At 33.0% G+C, this 17,070-nt stretch overlaps 2 protein-coding genes across 4 annotated transcripts; both read right to left on the bottom strand.

The window, feature by feature from the left end:
- Positions 1 to 1,228: 1,228 nt before the first annotated feature.
- Positions 1,229 to 5,702, bottom strand: LOC11419484 (transcription factor PIF1). Of its 3 annotated transcripts, none has more exons than XM_003625427.4 (9): positions 5,429 to 5,702; positions 4,724 to 5,354; positions 3,383 to 3,478; positions 3,225 to 3,290; positions 3,040 to 3,105; positions 2,324 to 2,716; positions 1,938 to 2,001; positions 1,579 to 1,693; positions 1,229 to 1,501 (listed from the first exon to the last, which is right to left on the bottom strand). In XM_003625427.4, the coding sequence occupies exons 1-8, from the start codon at positions 5,503 to 5,505 to the stop codon at positions 1,683 to 1,685; spliced, it is 1,404 nt and encodes a 467-aa protein (XP_003625475.1). In that variant the 5' UTR covers positions 5,506 to 5,702; the 3' UTR covers positions 1,229 to 1,501; positions 1,579 to 1,682. The 3 variants fall into 3 exon arrangements, with proteins under 3 accessions (XP_003625475.1, XP_013449960.1, XP_024625778.1); XM_013594506.3 differs by having other exon boundaries at positions 2,324 to 2,698; XM_024770010.2 differs by having other exon boundaries at positions 1,234 to 1,501; positions 1,596 to 1,693.
- A 7,401-nt stretch (positions 5,703 to 13,103) lies between these two features.
- Positions 13,104 to 15,120, bottom strand: LOC11444782 (two-component response regulator 24). Its single transcript, XM_003625424.3, has 3 exons — positions 15,072 to 15,120; positions 14,580 to 14,844; positions 13,104 to 13,302 (listed from the first exon to the last, which is right to left on the bottom strand). The coding sequence occupies exons 2-3, from the start codon at positions 14,793 to 14,795 to the stop codon at positions 13,126 to 13,128; spliced, it is 393 nt and encodes a 130-aa protein (XP_003625472.1). The 5' UTR covers positions 14,796 to 14,844; positions 15,072 to 15,120; the 3' UTR covers positions 13,104 to 13,125.
- Between the last annotated feature and the right edge of the window lie 1,950 nt (positions 15,121 to 17,070).

Raw genomic sequence — 17,070 nt, 5'->3', positions numbered from 1 at the left:
ACCTCGTGGCCACCGGAGACAGATCTGTAAGAAAAAAAAAAGGTCAGTCGCCGGTAGAGATGGAGGAAAGGTGGAGATGGAGAAGAAGGGGTTGTGATTCGGTGATGGGTTACAACTGTACGGCGTCGGCGATGTGGTCTGAGAACGGCGGCGATTAAAGAGTGAAGGTGGTCTGAGAAGAAGGGGTTGCGAGAGAGAAGAGGATACATATTGTGGTTATGAGAGAGAAGCAGTGGATTAAAGAGTGGTTGTAATTTTGAGGTAAAATTACCAAGATACCCATGCCACATAGGGTGGTACAAACAAAAGGGTGTCAACTTATATTTTCTCTTGTTTTAAAAGGCACGAGGGGATCATTTCCTAAGAGTGGTACAAAGGTGGTATGCCACCTAAGTATGTCCACCTATCATCACTCATTTTTTATCCACAAACAAAAAACTCATAAATGCATGCTAAACTATAATAAACCTATAGACCGGAGAGTAGAGTGTACATGTGATCATGGTACACAAGATTGGTCATTCATCATTTAATAATGAGTGAAAAATATTTCCTCCTTCAAAAGTACAAATTAGATTCTCTATGAATATCAAGGAGCAGTCGGTTATAGATCGTTAGATTAAGAGAAATAAATTTTCTTTCTTTTAATTTAACATCTACAAAGACTTCGCTGTAAAATGGACTATAGTAGATCCAGATTCTAAAAGATATATTTCCTCCGTCCCAAATTGTATGACATTTTAGGCATTTCACACATATTAAGAAATGCAATTAATATTGTATGGAAAAGAGATATTATGAGTTGTTTTACAAAATTGTCCTTAATAAATAATATGGGAAAGATAAATGAAAGAAGAGAGAGTAATAAATAACTAAGGTTATAATAGAAAAAGTAACATTAATGTTACATTGGTATTGTAAAGCGACATATAATTTGAGACAAAACAATTTCCCTAAAGCGACATACAATTTGGTACGGAGGGAGTATATGATTATATTTGGTTTGTGTTAATCTACCATCTTTTGCGTCCCAATGCATCAGAAAGAGGCTAAAATAGTGAATTTCCAATTCAACGCAAGGTGGCATATTGTGACTACACATCAAACCCGGGCTAAAGAGAACCACTAAGACGCCAGAAGAAAATCATAACCTAACAACTGCCTAAAACATTATACTGAGACAGATTCACAGGTCATTGATGAATAAAACAGCTATAAACTATTTTCATGATATAAGTATCTAACATTATTTTGTAAAAACAAGTATACAACATTACATTTACATACATATAATCGATTGACACTTTATCCTATGATAAGTGTACCCATTTTATTTTGTAAACAGAATAATGTAAATGAGGGAAGAGAAAAAACTAAGTTACAACAGTTTACATGTTAGCAGTGTAGTATAGATTAGCTTGCAACTGAGAACTGTTAAAAAGTTCGTTCCGTCACACTACAAAACTTGGCATACTGTATTAGGAGTGGCAGAAAATATAACCTGCAATGCACGCAAGTCCATTATTAATTATTCATAGTTATCCATGTTTTGTGAAATATAGCTTGTTCGGGACTTACAATAATACTAGTAGTACCATATTGAGAGCTAGTAGTATCAGATAATATACAATAATAAGAAGCACCATCTGAATAGCCAGCCCTTGATTGAAACTATCAAATAATCACTTATCTCCTGAACATAATCAAGAAAAAAATTGAGATACTAAGCCATATTTGATATATAATAAAGATTCAGTACAAATTTGAATTGAAGGATTAAATTGGTTCTTGGACACAGGAAGGTTAAATTGGTTCTGGAAGTTAATGTGCTCCAGAAGCTCATGACACAAGAACACAGTAACTGTATATCAAAATCATTAAAACACAGAATAATAAACTAACCAAATCCTGCAAAATACTAAGATAAGGCAATTTACCTGACTGGCGGGTTTCTGGTTTCTCAAGAGGCCTGCTGACATTTGGTTGGTTCATTGCTTGATTCTACACATGGTAACGGACTTCTTAAATGTTTACGTCGTTTGATTGTTTTTATTGAAAGAACAAAAAAAGAAACTTCGAACGTTTGCAAAAATGAAGTTTTACTACCAGTTGAGTTAAATGTAAAATACCAATTTATATATAACATAAATTTTTTGATTGATCTGTTTTTAAAATGCAAAGTAAAACAGCACACACATTATTACCATAGTAAAATAATATATGTGGTGGTGGCAGGATATCCAATGGATCTCATGTGCAACAAGTTACTTCACATATTATTTAAAAAATTTGTAATCAGAAATAATATTAGAGGACAAAATACCTGCATCAATTGAAACTGCATCTGGTGGGGTCCAAGATATTGTTGATAAGAATCACTGAAGTTTGGGGTACGTGACTGATTTGAATCATGTGTTCCAGCTGAGGTGATCACATTATTATCTACCTGATTTGCTGCTTGCATTCTGGATGAACCAGGTGTTGGAACATGCGGCATATGGAAAGGAGGCATCGCGAACCTTGGTCCCAAATTTGCGGCTGCAGGCAAAGCAGAACCGGATAACATATTGGGAAATGGCATTACTGGTCTGTTTATTCCCATTTCCATACCCATCCCCATTCCCATTCCAACCGTTGGCATATACTGCTGGATTCCAGGAAACATCATAGGTACCATGCCACATCCCATGGACATCATCTGCATAAGTTGTACTCTCTGTTTCAGAAATGAAACTACATGACCAACTTGCTACTAGATAGTGGCATGACCTTTTGTTAAGGTCACAAATATATAGATGTCATTTCTAATCAACTGAATTGCTTGTGTAATGTTCCACCACTGGCCGATGGTGGCATGGTGCAAGCTTACTAGGGTATCTTGTTTAACAAACAATTTATTAAATGAGCAGATGCTAAGTTTATCCGCCTAAACAATTTATGAACATAGAGTATAATATACTACTTGAAAATGAATTTATAATACAAACTCAAGGTGAGGAAAAACTGAAGAATGTGTTCACCCAAAAAAGAAGAATCTACCTGCACTTGTAACTGCAGCGACTTCAAGTAATCAATTGCTTCATCCAGCATAGATGCTTTGTCAGACTATGAATTAAGAGTAGGAGAAAGATTAGAAACAAAAAAAAGGAAGTAAATTAAATCTAAAACCCTGCCCCTTACATTATCAAGAAATAAAACACTGGGAAATCTAAACGTAAGTTTACCTTATTAGATCGAGGTATAAGTTCTTGCAGAGCTTTCATCTTTTCATTAATCCGATCACGGCGCCTCTGCATAGAAATGCAATGTGAAAACTTTAATGTTATGAGGAAAGCAGAATAAAATATGTAAACTCAAACAAATGTGTGTCAAAACTACCAACCCGCTCTGAGAGATTATGGACCTCAGCAGCACGAGATCTCTTTGTAGATGATCCACTGATATTTTTTTTGGCTTCCGCAGATTCAAAATCAACATCCTTTTACAGAAATACAATTAGAAATAAGAATATAGAAATTGCAAATAAACTATGTTTGAAGAAATTGTAGAAAAAGAATCAAAGATGTAAAAAATGTTATTGAAAAATTGATCTATCTCACAAAAATGTTGAAACAAGAGACAGTACAAGAATAAAGAATAAATGGGTGTTAGATTAGTAAGGATTAGTTATAGTTAGTGTAGCTGATTAAGTAGAGGGGTTATCACGTATAAATAGGAGAAATAAGGATTAAGAAAACAACCAAGTATATTAGATATTGTGCGTGAAAGGCGATGTTATCTTTGAAGTGAAAAAGAACTCTGGAATTTTTTATGAAGAACTACGATCAGGGTTAAACTCCCATAATATGCTACCTAGATGACATGCAAAGCTTCTAAAGTTTTTAAGTTGTACAGGAACAAATCACTGCTTATGCCAATTGCCAAGGATTCCAACCTAAATCCCTGCCTACTCAAACTCCACAACTAAGCACAATTTGATAATCTTCATACTATACATCCACGACTAACCATGTACAAGAATGCATTTTTCTAAATACTATTTCATATTTGCAGAACTTCTCCATTTAATAGAATATGCATGCAATGCATTCAAAGAACTTTAGACCAGCTAGGTGGCTCACATTCATGACAGCTTAATTACTTTGTCTATTCTAAGAACCATGCTTAAGCAGCTTTCACATTGATCACACAGCCACCCAATATTCCTCATCATATCCAACTTCTTCAATCGTAAAACCCTTCTGTAATTAATTGAACTTTGATTCCTGCTCAAACATCACCCTCATATGCCCAAGTGGTAAAGTCGCAACTAACAAAAGGTTAAAATGTATGTTTGGTTCTACTTTTTAAGGGGTCAAAATTGATTCTAATATGTTTGGTTGCTTTGTAGAATATGTAAATACAAATCACTTTATATTCTACTCATTTTTAATCAAAATCGGTTATATAGAATCAATTCACTCAAAACAACTCTTCTTGCCATGCAACCAAACATACGCTACTAGATTTTAATTTTACTATCATTGATGTGGACCACCATATCTAAAAAATATATTCTACTCCTAGACAAAAGTTTCTTTAAAAAGTATCGAATTTAAAACGATACACGCGGCGAAGCCATGTCCAGCCACGACAGGTATGTCCATAAAGCACAATCACACACACACACACACAGCAACAGTAAATAAAAAAGTAACAGCGCTTAGTTAACTCACTCACTCACCTCGCTCTGATATTCCCATTCCTCCGCTTCTATTCCCTTCCTCTTTCGGTCCTGCTCCGCTACCTTCCCAACCGGTTCAGGTTCTTCACTGCTACTTGAACCTCCCGGTTCATCAAAAGTTGTCGAAACCACCGCTACTTCGGTGTCTCCTTCCGTTTGATCCGCCAAGCTTTTCACCGTCTCCGAAAACGCCGCCGGCATCACAGCTGGTGTATCACACGAATCCACAACCGTTGATTCCCTCACAGCAGTGTTCATTACACCGTGTTTTGCGAAATTCGGTGTCTCAGGCTGTACGTGCCCCATCCTCCGTGGCGGGGGAATTGGAGGACGAGAAGGAACCACCGACGTCGGAGTTTGTATGCTACTGTTGTTATTAGCCGTCGCCGGCGGCGTATTGAGGTAATCAGTGGAGAAGGTTCGATCGAAGGGAGAATCATCGTAATGAAGCCATGAAGCCATTTCGTTTTCTTGCATGAAGAGATATTGATTGTAGTTTTCTACTGGAGAAGCTCCTCCGCCGCGAGTTGTTTCTTGACATGACGGTGGTTTCTTGGCATGACGGTGGTTTGGCCTCTGTGTAACAACTTGGCCGTTTTGCCATAACAACTCCATGATCTCATCATCTGCACTGTTCCATTTTTTTTATCACTCGTTAGTTAAAAAAAAATATAAAAAAATATAAAAATGAAGTAGAAAAGTTACATGATTGGTTTCTTAGGACGAGGCAATCGTTGTTGATCCATTTGAGATTGGAAATATGAAACGCAGTAGTTGTTCATGTCACGAAAAACAATTAAATTTGAAAATCAAAATTCATGACATATTAGTAGGAAAGCAAAGTCGGTGAAGTTAGTTATAGTTATAGATAGTTGAATATTGTAATGTTGCAGAATAGAACGTGTGGTTGTTGGAAATAAGAGAGAAGTCACTATGACAAGACTGAACAGAGCAGAGCACAAGCGAGGCCACATAAACCCAGAGAGATAAGAAGATGTTTCTCTACGAATAATGTCAAGCTAAACGACAAAATACTTTTTTGACGCTTTGCTTTCATTTCTCCTTTTTTACTAGATTAATTTTGTTGCACACTTTATACCAAGGTAATTAAAATGGAACCGATCGATTCGAGTAGTTGGATCGGGAGCTGGACCTGGGTCCACTTCAAATTGTCCAGAATTGTTTTTCTCACCTCCATTATTTTCTAGAAACACATGAAAATGACCAACATTCCATGTCCAACATTCAAGCGGAGTAATTAGATTTTTTTTTTTTTTTTATCATTTTCACGCGTTTCTAAGAAACAATGAATGTAAAAACAACAACACTCAAAATCGTCTAGCAACATAACACGATTATAGATAAAGGCCCGTAAAATCGGTGGTTTGATCGGTTTCACATGTTGAATTGTAGTTTATTTGAGAAAAGAAGAGAAATATGCATTGTTTGGTGCATAGGAAGAAATTTGATTTCACTTTGTTTGCCAACTGAGTTATCATAACGCAACCCCTCTTTCGTCATGTCGTGGAGGGTTTGTATGATACCTAGTGTGTTAGGATGATCTCTAGCATGATCCTCTTCAACAATAACCTCCTCATTAGTTGGCTTAGGGGGTGAGACCGAACCACCTCCGCATGTGGGATTAGCAACGGATGATAAACCTTAAAGAACTTGACATGTATCTTGGTGCATACTACCACGGACCCGCTACCATCGAACCTCGTTGAACCTGTGGAAGGCCTGCATTATTTGGGCTGGAGATAGAATTGCCATCTTTAAGGGAATTCTTTATTAAAGATTAAGCATAAATACATATATTATAAAGAAGAATCTTTTAAAATACTCAGATAAAAATTTAGTTGCTGAAAAGCAAAATCACTTTAAATAGAAGCAAAAAGAAATGTAATGCAAAAGCAAGTTGAATAGAAGGGTGTACACGTCGATTTATACTAGTTCGTTATCAATTGATAGTTATACCATAAATTTTTTTGATACAAACATTAATTGGCCGTATAGTAGCAGACGATATATATCAGTTCACGGTGCATTGTCGTTAGAAATCAAGGTATTGGAATTGGACTTATCAATCGATTCATAACTTTTCAAACACATATTTATTCGAACTCCCTTTACCTGTAGGAATACGTCTTGGATATGTCGATCGTGTTACGGGCGGAGTCCTATTCATGGGGACATGGTAGAATTGAGAGAAGTTGTAGGTATTATGTCGAGTCTCTTGTTGCCCCTGTTAAGGAACTTGTCTTCACTCGAGAAATGCAACAATTAAGATAAATGTGTCTTGATTTGAAAATATTTTCTTAATGCATTATACTGTTGGACTCGGTGTTTCTCATCTTCCCTTACAAGTAGTTGTATTTTCCACATATTTGTAAAACATGACTGTGCAATTTTTTACATTGTCCATTTTGGGATTTAAAAGCTCTATATCTTTAAGTAAGTAGAATATGATTTGATTTTACCCATTTTACTCTAATCCATAAGTTAATTCCTCGCACAATTTTAAAAGAGGTCAAGGATTCATCATAACTCTTCTTAGTCAAATGATAATGTGTTGTCAATTAAGCATATGATTCATCAACTACACAAGCATAGGATGCTTATCAAACTCACAAGTTCTTCACATGTTGGTCCTTTTTTTTTGTATGAATTCTTTGTTTCAATCAAATGGTAGCCATTTACGAATGACAAGAGGATGATTCTTTAAAAGGAGCAAATGATCACTTTCATATTTTTTACCGGAGGCAGACATTTGCATGTTAGAAAAGACAAGTTAGCATATTCATGTTAGGAGAGACAAGTTAGCATATTCTTTATCAAATGGAAGATGTGTTTCACTAGAGGCAAAACTAACGCTTATTTTCCTTTTTGCCAAACTTGATGTCACATATCTAACATCTTCCTAATATTTTGAATTCTTCATAAAAGATGTACATTTGCACACTAGGCGTGCCATAAATAAATTGACAGAAATGGATTATGAATAACCTGTGTGTCGACACCATCAAAACCAATCCAAGCGCGCACCAACGACCAAAGAGAGGAGAATGTTGGGCACAATAAAAACAAATGATGGGCTTCTTCAACATGGCCACACGCCCGCACCCAACCACACACAACCGAGCCTCTGTAGAGATGACACCACGAGTTGCCAGTTTTGATTTTGTTGGAAGTCTAGCATCCTCCATGAAAAAACAGAGACCTTTAGGGGAACCTGCTTATGCCAAATAAAATCCATGCTTGGAGGAACTTGAGCATGCTCCTGATATGTCAGCATGTCATAAACACCACGAACGGAATAACCCCCTATTAGGTCCAAGTACCACTACCAAACATCAGAAATGGTATCCAGCAAAGAAACTGTAAGTAATAATGCCCTACACTCCTCTAACAATTTCTCCTCTCACACCCACAAACGACGACGCCACCTCCACGCCTAACCCCTTCCTCCCACCCAGACAGACACATATTCCTAATTGTGATCGCTTTGTTATCATCCAAATCATATAGACGCTGAAAGCGATCACGAAAAGAAACACCGCCACACTGGACATCATACCAAAAAGACACACACGACACAAACCACCCATCACTCCCTACCTTCAACCCCATCCCGAATTCTCACTATCTCCCACCACCAACAAGAACAACTCCGGCCCCCATCCTCCAACCGCCCATCCTCCACACCATACCTAGCCACCAACACCCTACACCACAAATCATCACCCTCCACTAACAAACGCCAACACCATTTACCTAACAGAGCAATATTAAGCTCCCTCAACCTCCTAACCCCCAACCCTCCATACTCCTTTCTCAAACAAACAGAAGACCATCCTATCCAAGAAATTTTCCTATGTCCCTCACACCCCTTCCAAAAAAAATTATTCAATAAATATTTTATGGAAGAGATTATACATGATGGAGCTTTGAAGAAGGAAAGAGCATAGACATGCAGAGCAATTATGATAGACTTGAGGAGAACGAGACGACCACCGAAGAAAAGGAATCAAATATGCCAACCAGACAACAATATTTATTAAAAGTAAAAATTCCAAACCTCTTTGGTTCTAATAGTATTTATCGTCAAGTTGCAACGACAAAGATTAAAAGCCTAAACACTCGTTGTGTTCAAAATAGTTTTTTTGATTATATTTCATCTCAACCTTTTATTTTTTTTCTTCTTTTTTCAATTAACCTAAAAATTATACAATACAAATCGTATAAAATAAAAAACACCAACATCATCCATAATAATATTTCTCCAAAACCTCAAAAATAAGGTTCAAACTCTACAAATCATATAAACCAAATGGTAATTATAAATATTAATGATTTTGGTTACATTTTCTCTCGGACCTTTCTCCTCCTTCTCCTCTTTCTTTTTCTTCTTAAAGAATTTCTTTTCCCACCTCCGTGTTTCTCACGCGCCCTCTGAATTTCCATTATTACCTCCGATTGGATTATACAATCCAACAAAAAAAAAAACAGTTCAGATTCCTAATTGGTACTTGCATAGCCTTAATATGCAAAAGTACCTTTTCCACCATCAATGTTAGACCTAATAACGTTCCTAATCTCTCGAAGCATTACTTTGATTTTTTTATCTTGATTTCATTTGCAGTGAGCAATGCATTGGATAACATTCATGCTCATATCTACTGGGAAGGATATTTCGCAATGAATTCTCAATTTTTGATTTTCTTTGATTTTTAGTTTGGTCCCTCCTCCACTTGGTAATTTTTGTATTTTGTATTTGTATTTTGTTTTCCTTTTCCTATTTAAGTGGGGTTTTGGTTTGGTCCATCCACTTGATTATATGCTTTTTTTTTCCTTTTCCTTTCTTTCTTTCTTTTTCTATTAATAAATTGTTGGTTTTTACAACAAAAAAAAAAAAGGATGGAGGAAGTTTTACTAAAAAATAAAAATAGTAAAAATAATAGAGTAAAATAAATAAAGTCTATCATGAAATTATTTCTTACTAGATTTAGTACAATTTAGAAAGACTACATCAACAAATCAATGTTTGAATTTTTCTTAAAATAAATAAATCAATGTTTGAATTTTGATAGAGAAAAATATGCATTTAATAACTGATATATTTCGAATATGATTATCTCTAATGAATGAGAATCTATAAAAACAACCACTCTTTCTTTTTAAAGAACTCTCACTAAATTAATTTGGTTGGGAAATCTATGCAGTTGCAAACAAGAATTTCGATTTCTATTTTAAATTTGCTAGCTTAATTTTTTACTAAACAATTTCAGTCGTTCTTAATCCTCCATTTTCTAAAGGAAGGAATCTTGATAATGAGGTTAAACTTGGTGTTAAGTTATGTATGGACAAAAATTGAATGAGTTCCGATTATTTCGAACTATTGACTTTTTAACTAAATTTTACGAACCACTTAAATACAATTATTTGATTAATTCAAATTAGATGTATGTACATGAACTTCGTAAGCTTGCATGAAATGCAAATCCATAAAATGGATTCTCTCTCAATTTATTAAATGTTGAGAGATTACACATTTTGAAGTAATAGTGTTACCATGACCTGGATAGATAACTCTTCATCAAACAACCAATAGGGGAAAAGATGTATAAGTGGCTGGCAACAAGAGCAATATGTACTTCTCTCACGTGCTTCAAAAACCCATGAAGAAGGTTAATAAAGCACAAGAAACGAGTGAAGAGACTTAAAAGACATCAGTATTGGATTCGGAATTTTTTATTTTTACTTTTTTTAGGAGTTATTATTTTTTATTTTTTTTCCTTTAAAACATCAAAATGACAAAATCTTTAGTTGTATTAAAAAAAAAAAAAACTATTCCAAGCAAAAAATTAGTTGATTCCCATCCTGAATGAACTTTCAGGCATCTTTTCGGTGTTGATAAGACAGACGGACAATATATTTATAAGTAAATTATTTTAACTGAAATATTAACAAATGTCTTAAAAGATTAATACAATAGATTAAACTTTTTTTTTATATATATAAAATATATCAATTGTTTCTATTTTTAAACGACTGATATGTCGAGATGACATCCGGCACGAGAGCAAGAAAAGGAAATGGTCTCCGGCTTCAAGTCACGTCACGCCACTCTCAGCAACATATACATACTTTTATTTAAATCTTTCCATTTTATATTCTCAAGAATCATTCCAAGCGAAAGTTTTTCTTGGTGGATGAACATATGGGTCATTGGTTTCCCATATGAAGAGGTACTTATTTTATGATTTGAATCTTAGTTTCATTCAAACTGTCCGTGAATAATAATGCTTCTTCTATGCAAGGTTGTTGTCATTCTTCTTCAGTCCGGTCTTACTACTCACACCTTTCTTCAACTCTTCTTGAGAGATTAGTTTTGTTTGTTTGTCTCTTTTGTATTCTCATTGATAACAAATTCCACGCGAATGTTTTAGAAGAGAATAGGCACGTGTTTAATCCATTTCAAAAACATATTTAATCATGGTGCTTTTGAAGAACGCTTAAAATCCCTTATATTATCTAACAAAGCGCTAGTATGATGAATTTTAACATGAATTAAATTGATTGATTGATTTTTTTTTTTTACCCTTCATCCTTTATATCTGTTTAACAGAGGACTTTTTAGAACTATCGATGTTGGATGAATCAATGAGCACATGGAGCAATTTTTGTTCATAATAAAGAGAAGGTTTCTGAAAGAAACGTCTACGCTTGCTTTTGCAGAAGTTCAATAATAAAGGCATATACTCACGGTGAAGTCCGCCTACCGGTATCCGATGAATTTCCTCATCGATAATCATGTCTTCCTACCTGGGAATGGGATCGGTTGCAAAACAAAGGGTTCCATGTCAGGATAATTGTCCCCGTTGTGAAGCAAATTTTGAAAATGAGTGGCATTTAATCTTTGGATACGCAAGACAAAACAAGTTTGTTTGTTTGAAAAGTGATTTTTTGTGGCAAACAATACAATGGTAAATAATGTAGATGGTTTTGTCAAATTATTCTTTCAAGCCCGAAAAAAATTATGGGTGATACTAATTTGTGTCTTTTAAGGGCACAAGTTAAGGAGCTTAAAATAGAAATTAAAAATAAATTTTATATTAAAAATATAACTTTTGAAATTTTTAAGATATAAATGCATAATTTTCAAAAAAAAACTTCTACAATTAATATTTGGCTTATGTTTCAAGGACACAAGTTAGCATTTCTCAAAAATTATTCTTCGATGGTTTTGACAAATGATACGAGTACATATAAATTTTGTCACCAACATCTTAGCAACCAACAAAATTTTATACCAATCACCATATATTTGATTTGATTCGATATCATTTAAAAAGAAGAAGAAGTCATTGTTTAATCATTAGTTCCTCTAAGATTTCAAGATTGATGGATTGAATAAGTGTTTTACCTTATTCTGTGTAACATGTTGCAGAGGGCACCCAACCTCTATGCCATCGCATCGAAACCTTTGCTTTAATTTTCTAAAAATTAAATTGCATATTAATATTATTATTATTATTAGTTAACTGCGTTTTTTTCCCTCTTTATTTTGTTAAAAAACTGCAATTTTGGTTCTTGACATTTTTTAATTGTGTAATTTTAGTCTCTTAAAAAAATGACCAATCTATAATTTTGATCTTTCAATTCGATGACATGATAATAAATTATTCATGATATTTTTGTATCATTTCAACTGTTCTTCTTTTTCTTATATATATGGTCACAACTCAATTTAACACCCTAATTTTAAAAACTTTCAACATTTAAATCATTTGTGTTCATGTCATGTCACTAAATATATTGCCACATCATCAAATTTGACATCAAAATCATAAGTTATAGTAAAGGTTTCTAAAATGAGAGCCAAAATTGCAGTTTTGACAAAATAGAAAAATCAAAATGCTTAAATAGGTATCTCTCGTCAGCAAAAAGATCTGACTTAAAGCTTTTCTGTTAAAGTAAAAAATCATTATCAAACTTTAGATCAGACCCTTGTCCCTTCCCCTTCAAAAAAATTGTTTAAGATCTCTCACTCACTCTTGGCCCCTCCAAAAAACTTGTTCAAAAGTCTTGGGTGGGAATTCTGGAAAATGATAACACGTAATGTGCAAAAATATTTAAGATCTCATAAAGCTGTACTAGAATTATAATTTGACCATAGTAAGAGTAGAACTATTTATTTATTTTAAAATATAATAAAAAGGTAGAACTACAGAGGTGCAAATGAAAAATATGTCATCGTGAGCTTAGCTCAGTTGATAAGGACAATGCATAATATATGCAATGTTCGGGGTTCAAACCTCAAACACCATAAAAAAAAAAAAAAAAAAACCAAATTTGGAAACAAATATAAATACTGCATGTTATTCAATTCCTTGCATCCATCACACAGTTGGAGTGATCTTGCCAAGAATGGAACTAAGTATTGCATTGTTCAAGGGTTTCTCTTGATATTCATCCAATCCAGCTTCCATGAATTTTAGTATTTCATCTTCCATAGAGCGTGATGACACACCAACAATTGTGCTACAAATACCCATTGCACGAAGTTCCTTTGTTGCCTATATAAACACATAGACACACAAAAAATAAAAAAGGAAAATAAGATCATCGATAAAGTACAGATTACCTTTAGGCAATTTCTACTGTACATTCAAAAAAATTGAGTATACCGGTACACCCATATATTAAATAAATAGTTTAATGAATATTTTTTTCTTAGAAAAAATATATTTTCTATTAGTTACAATTATAATAATTATATTTTATTTTTCAAAAGTGTCGGCAAATCAAAATTCAAATTTTTTTAATTTTTAATACTCATATTATTGAATATTGATTATTTTTTTGGATAAAATGTTAAAAAAATTAGTATGATTCTTATAAATGATGAAATGATGTTTTTTTTCTTATGAAATGATATTTTTTAAAATATAAAAGTCGATAGACATCTCTTTATTACATAAAAATGATTGTTAACTTATTGAATTATGAAATAGGTGTACCGGTACACCTTAATTTAAGGATGTACCGTAGAAACTCCCTTATATTTATAGAAGAAGAAAAAAGTATAAAACACAAGAGTTTTTTTTTAATAGCAAAGATAGTTTTATTGAGAAAGAAGGAATTAGTACAAGTGATCTAACCAATAAGGGAACATATTTCCCCCTCCCTTGAAGATGTAGCTTAGTTCTATGGATTAAGACACTCTGCCTAAACATCTAGAGAGACTTAAAGTAAACTTTCCAATAAAACCCATTAAAATTAACTATAAAATTGGAGGGGTTTTAAGACTAATTATTTTTTACAATATTTAAATAAAAATTAAATTATATATGTAATTAATTAACTTTTTACTAAATTGACCTAGTAACAAAATTAAATGAGTGAACTTTATAATATGAAGCCTAAAATTAATACTATTAAGAGAAAAATATATTACTTTTGAGGCTTGAAAAAATTTAACGCCCAAAGCGGCGTCTTTACTTGCAGGATCAACCCTAAACACTAAAGAAATTTATGAATGAGGTCCAACGTTCGATATCTGTTGCTAATAATTTCTCCTTCCTCTAACAAACTATATGAATATTAATATTTGCCTATAAATAATTTTATTTTTGAGAGAGCCTATAAATAATTATTTATTTCTTATCTTTTGTGACAAAAGTACCTTCACTAATGTTGGGCCATAAGTATTTTCATTTTCTTCCTTGAACAATAATAGTACACCAAATATAGAAAATATTGATTTCAAATTCTAGCCTATTATATAGACCATAATCATATAAAAATATATAAACCTGGGGCGTAATATATAACTAATTAAGTACACGTATACCTCAATGCCATTCATGATAGGCATATCCATGTCCATGAGAATTAGGTCAAATTTTTGTCCACGCCAATGAATGTCCACTGCTTCTTTTCCATTCTCCACACCTTGACTTTTGACTCCAAATTTATTCAACATCTTTTGATGAATCTTTCGGTTAATTATATTGTCATCCACAACCAGTGCTGTTAGCTTGGATACAAAGTTTTGAGGTGAGGCCATTCAGTTTTTGTATTTTAGATATTGCACAACTTTTTCACTACTCCTTACACTTCTTGCACAAAATATAAAATATCAAAATGAGTTGGTTTTCTTCTCAAGAAAACAAAACTATATGTTTTTTTTGTTACATAAATAATTTCGATTTTTTAAATATATATATATATATATATATATATATATATATATATATATATATATATATATATATATATATATATATATATATATATATATATATATATGTAGATTTCAAGATAATGTAGTATTAGCACTAACCTGGATGTATAGTTAACTCTTTCTCCAGATTCTGATGAGATCACTAATGAGTAGGAATAGAAAACTGAACATGAATATATATAGATAAATGATGAGGTGTTGTATATACAATTAATTATTATATTATTGACTACAGCATGTGGATAGTTTAGTGAGCTGAGACATATGATTCAAAGGAAAATGAAGTGCCCAATTGGAAGAAGAAGTACGTAAGCATCAACTTGATTTGTGCAAGTGTGCCTTTGGATTCTGCTGAAAATCTCAAAATCTAAGGGAATGTGATAGTTTTTTTCCAAAAATGGAGGTGATTCCTATCTTGAATAAATTTGTAGGGCATCATTTTCTATTTTGAGCTAGACAAGAAGACAATAAAATTTTCTGTATATTTTTTTGAGGTCCTTTTGCTACTTGCCTTTCATTTTCTTTGGCACGAAAAATGAATGAACCAAATTAAACTTGTGACTTCATTTCTTCTTCCTTGTAGCCATCAAGTGCTTTCCTTACATTACAATGCAACGAAAAAGAATAAACAGAGGTAAGTAAGCGTACATGTCCACGTATAAAACTTTATTTACAACTGGAGGACCATAATAGTTTAAGTGATGTCTACAACAGATTAGAATCATAGAGCTCTACTAGCTACTCAATTCTAGTTATACATAGAACTTTAGAACTTGATTCTTTATTTCATATTTATCCACATGTTATATGTTAGGGGAAGTGTGAGTTCTAGTCGGCATACACCACTTTTGGTATTTATATCACCCAGTTATGATTTTATAATAATATCTGATAAACATTCAATCCATTTAACCCGCACCTCTACAAAAATGTTACGATAAGAGTCTCACGAATAACTCTATATCATTAATTTTAAATTATGTCAAAGCAAGCAGGTATCGCTTTATAGATTAGAGGTAAAGATGTAGTGTGCAACTCACTTGTGTAGCTGTTTTTAGTGCAATTTAATGATCCTTGTGCTCGCTTCATAATCCAACAACATGTACTTTTTGGTGTTAACCCTCCAGTTCTTGAAAGAAAAGGACCCTAAAAATCTGAAATTCGATTAAAAAGTAAGTAAAGTCTAACCAAATATTGTTCTACCAACAATATGTACTATTATATATGTGTGAGGAGTAATCAAGTAGCAAAGATTACAAATTCATTTAAATATATGTAATATTACACATATTGATGTAGATGTAAGATTACAATTGTGTAATCTTACATCAATAATAATGTAGATGTACTTACAAATGTTTTGTTCAAGTAGCAAAGAATTTGGACCTCTTAAACGGTGATTAGGGGTTTGATTATTGATTTTGCACATGAAAAAAAATCGATTGAAAATGTAGAACCCACATTGTATGCTTGACAAGTTCCTCAACATATATATATATATATATATTGATCATTGTTAAAAGCGGTTAAATCTTCGTGGCAATAACATGATGAGAAGAAAAAAGATTAGTGTAGATGTAAATTGCTATCAACAAAAATGTTGATGTAATATTGCATATAATTACGCAAGGTTTTCTACCTTATGTGCAAAGAAATAAACTATTGGACCGTTTGTTTCCTCGGCAGGAATGACGCAGACGCACATGTACTAGAAGTTGAGATTTTTAACTTTACAAATTCACAGCAAAATGGCATTCTAAACATACGTATAACTCCGCAAAACTAAATCAAACCCATACTATATCACATCACCAAGAAAGCATTATGTATCTATGGACTTTTTGTTTTAAGGATGTATCTATGAACTTATAATCAACATACTCTAGCATAAATGGTATTAACTTGGACCCTTGATCATTTAATTTAATGTTTGATCATTGACCAATGTGTATGAAAAAATATATATCAAAAAATATCGAACCGTTAAATGGAATATCAATTTTCTGGAGAGATTAGTTTCTGCTCATGCGTGTATAACAGACAGTATAAGATACCTTAATTTACTTGTGAATTGATTTTTATCATTTATATTTGCATA

The sequence above is a fragment of the Medicago truncatula genome, chromosome 7 (genome assembly GCF_003473485.1).
Source record: "Medicago truncatula cultivar Jemalong A17 chromosome 7, MtrunA17r5.0-ANR, whole genome shotgun sequence".
Taxonomy (NCBI): Eukaryota; Viridiplantae; Streptophyta; class Magnoliopsida; order Fabales; family Fabaceae; genus Medicago; species Medicago truncatula.
The sequence above is the reverse complement of the archived record's forward strand: the minus strand, read 5'-3'. Positions and strand labels throughout refer to the sequence as shown.

Bases quoted from the DNA above. Each gene is read 5' to 3' on its own strand.
- LOC11444782 (XM_003625424.3), bottom strand. From the start codon at position 14,795: ATGGCCTCACCTCAAAACTTTGTATCCAAGCTAACAGCACTGGTTGTG. The intron at 13,303-14,579 runs GTATACGTGTAC...GTGTTTATATAG, and splicing joins CTATCATGAATGGCATTGAG to GCAACAAAGGAACTTCGTGC.
- LOC11419484 (XM_003625427.4), bottom strand. From the start codon at position 5,505: ATGAACAACTACTGCGTTTCATATTTCCAATCTCAAATGGATCAACAA. The intron at 3,106-3,224 runs GTAAACTTACGT...CTTAATTCATAG, and splicing joins TTATACCTCGATCTAATAAG to TCTGACAAAGCATCTATGCT. The intron at 2,002-2,323 runs GTATTTTGTCCT...TACCATGTGTAG, and splicing joins TGCAGTTTCAATTGATGCAG to AATCAAGCAATGAACCAACC.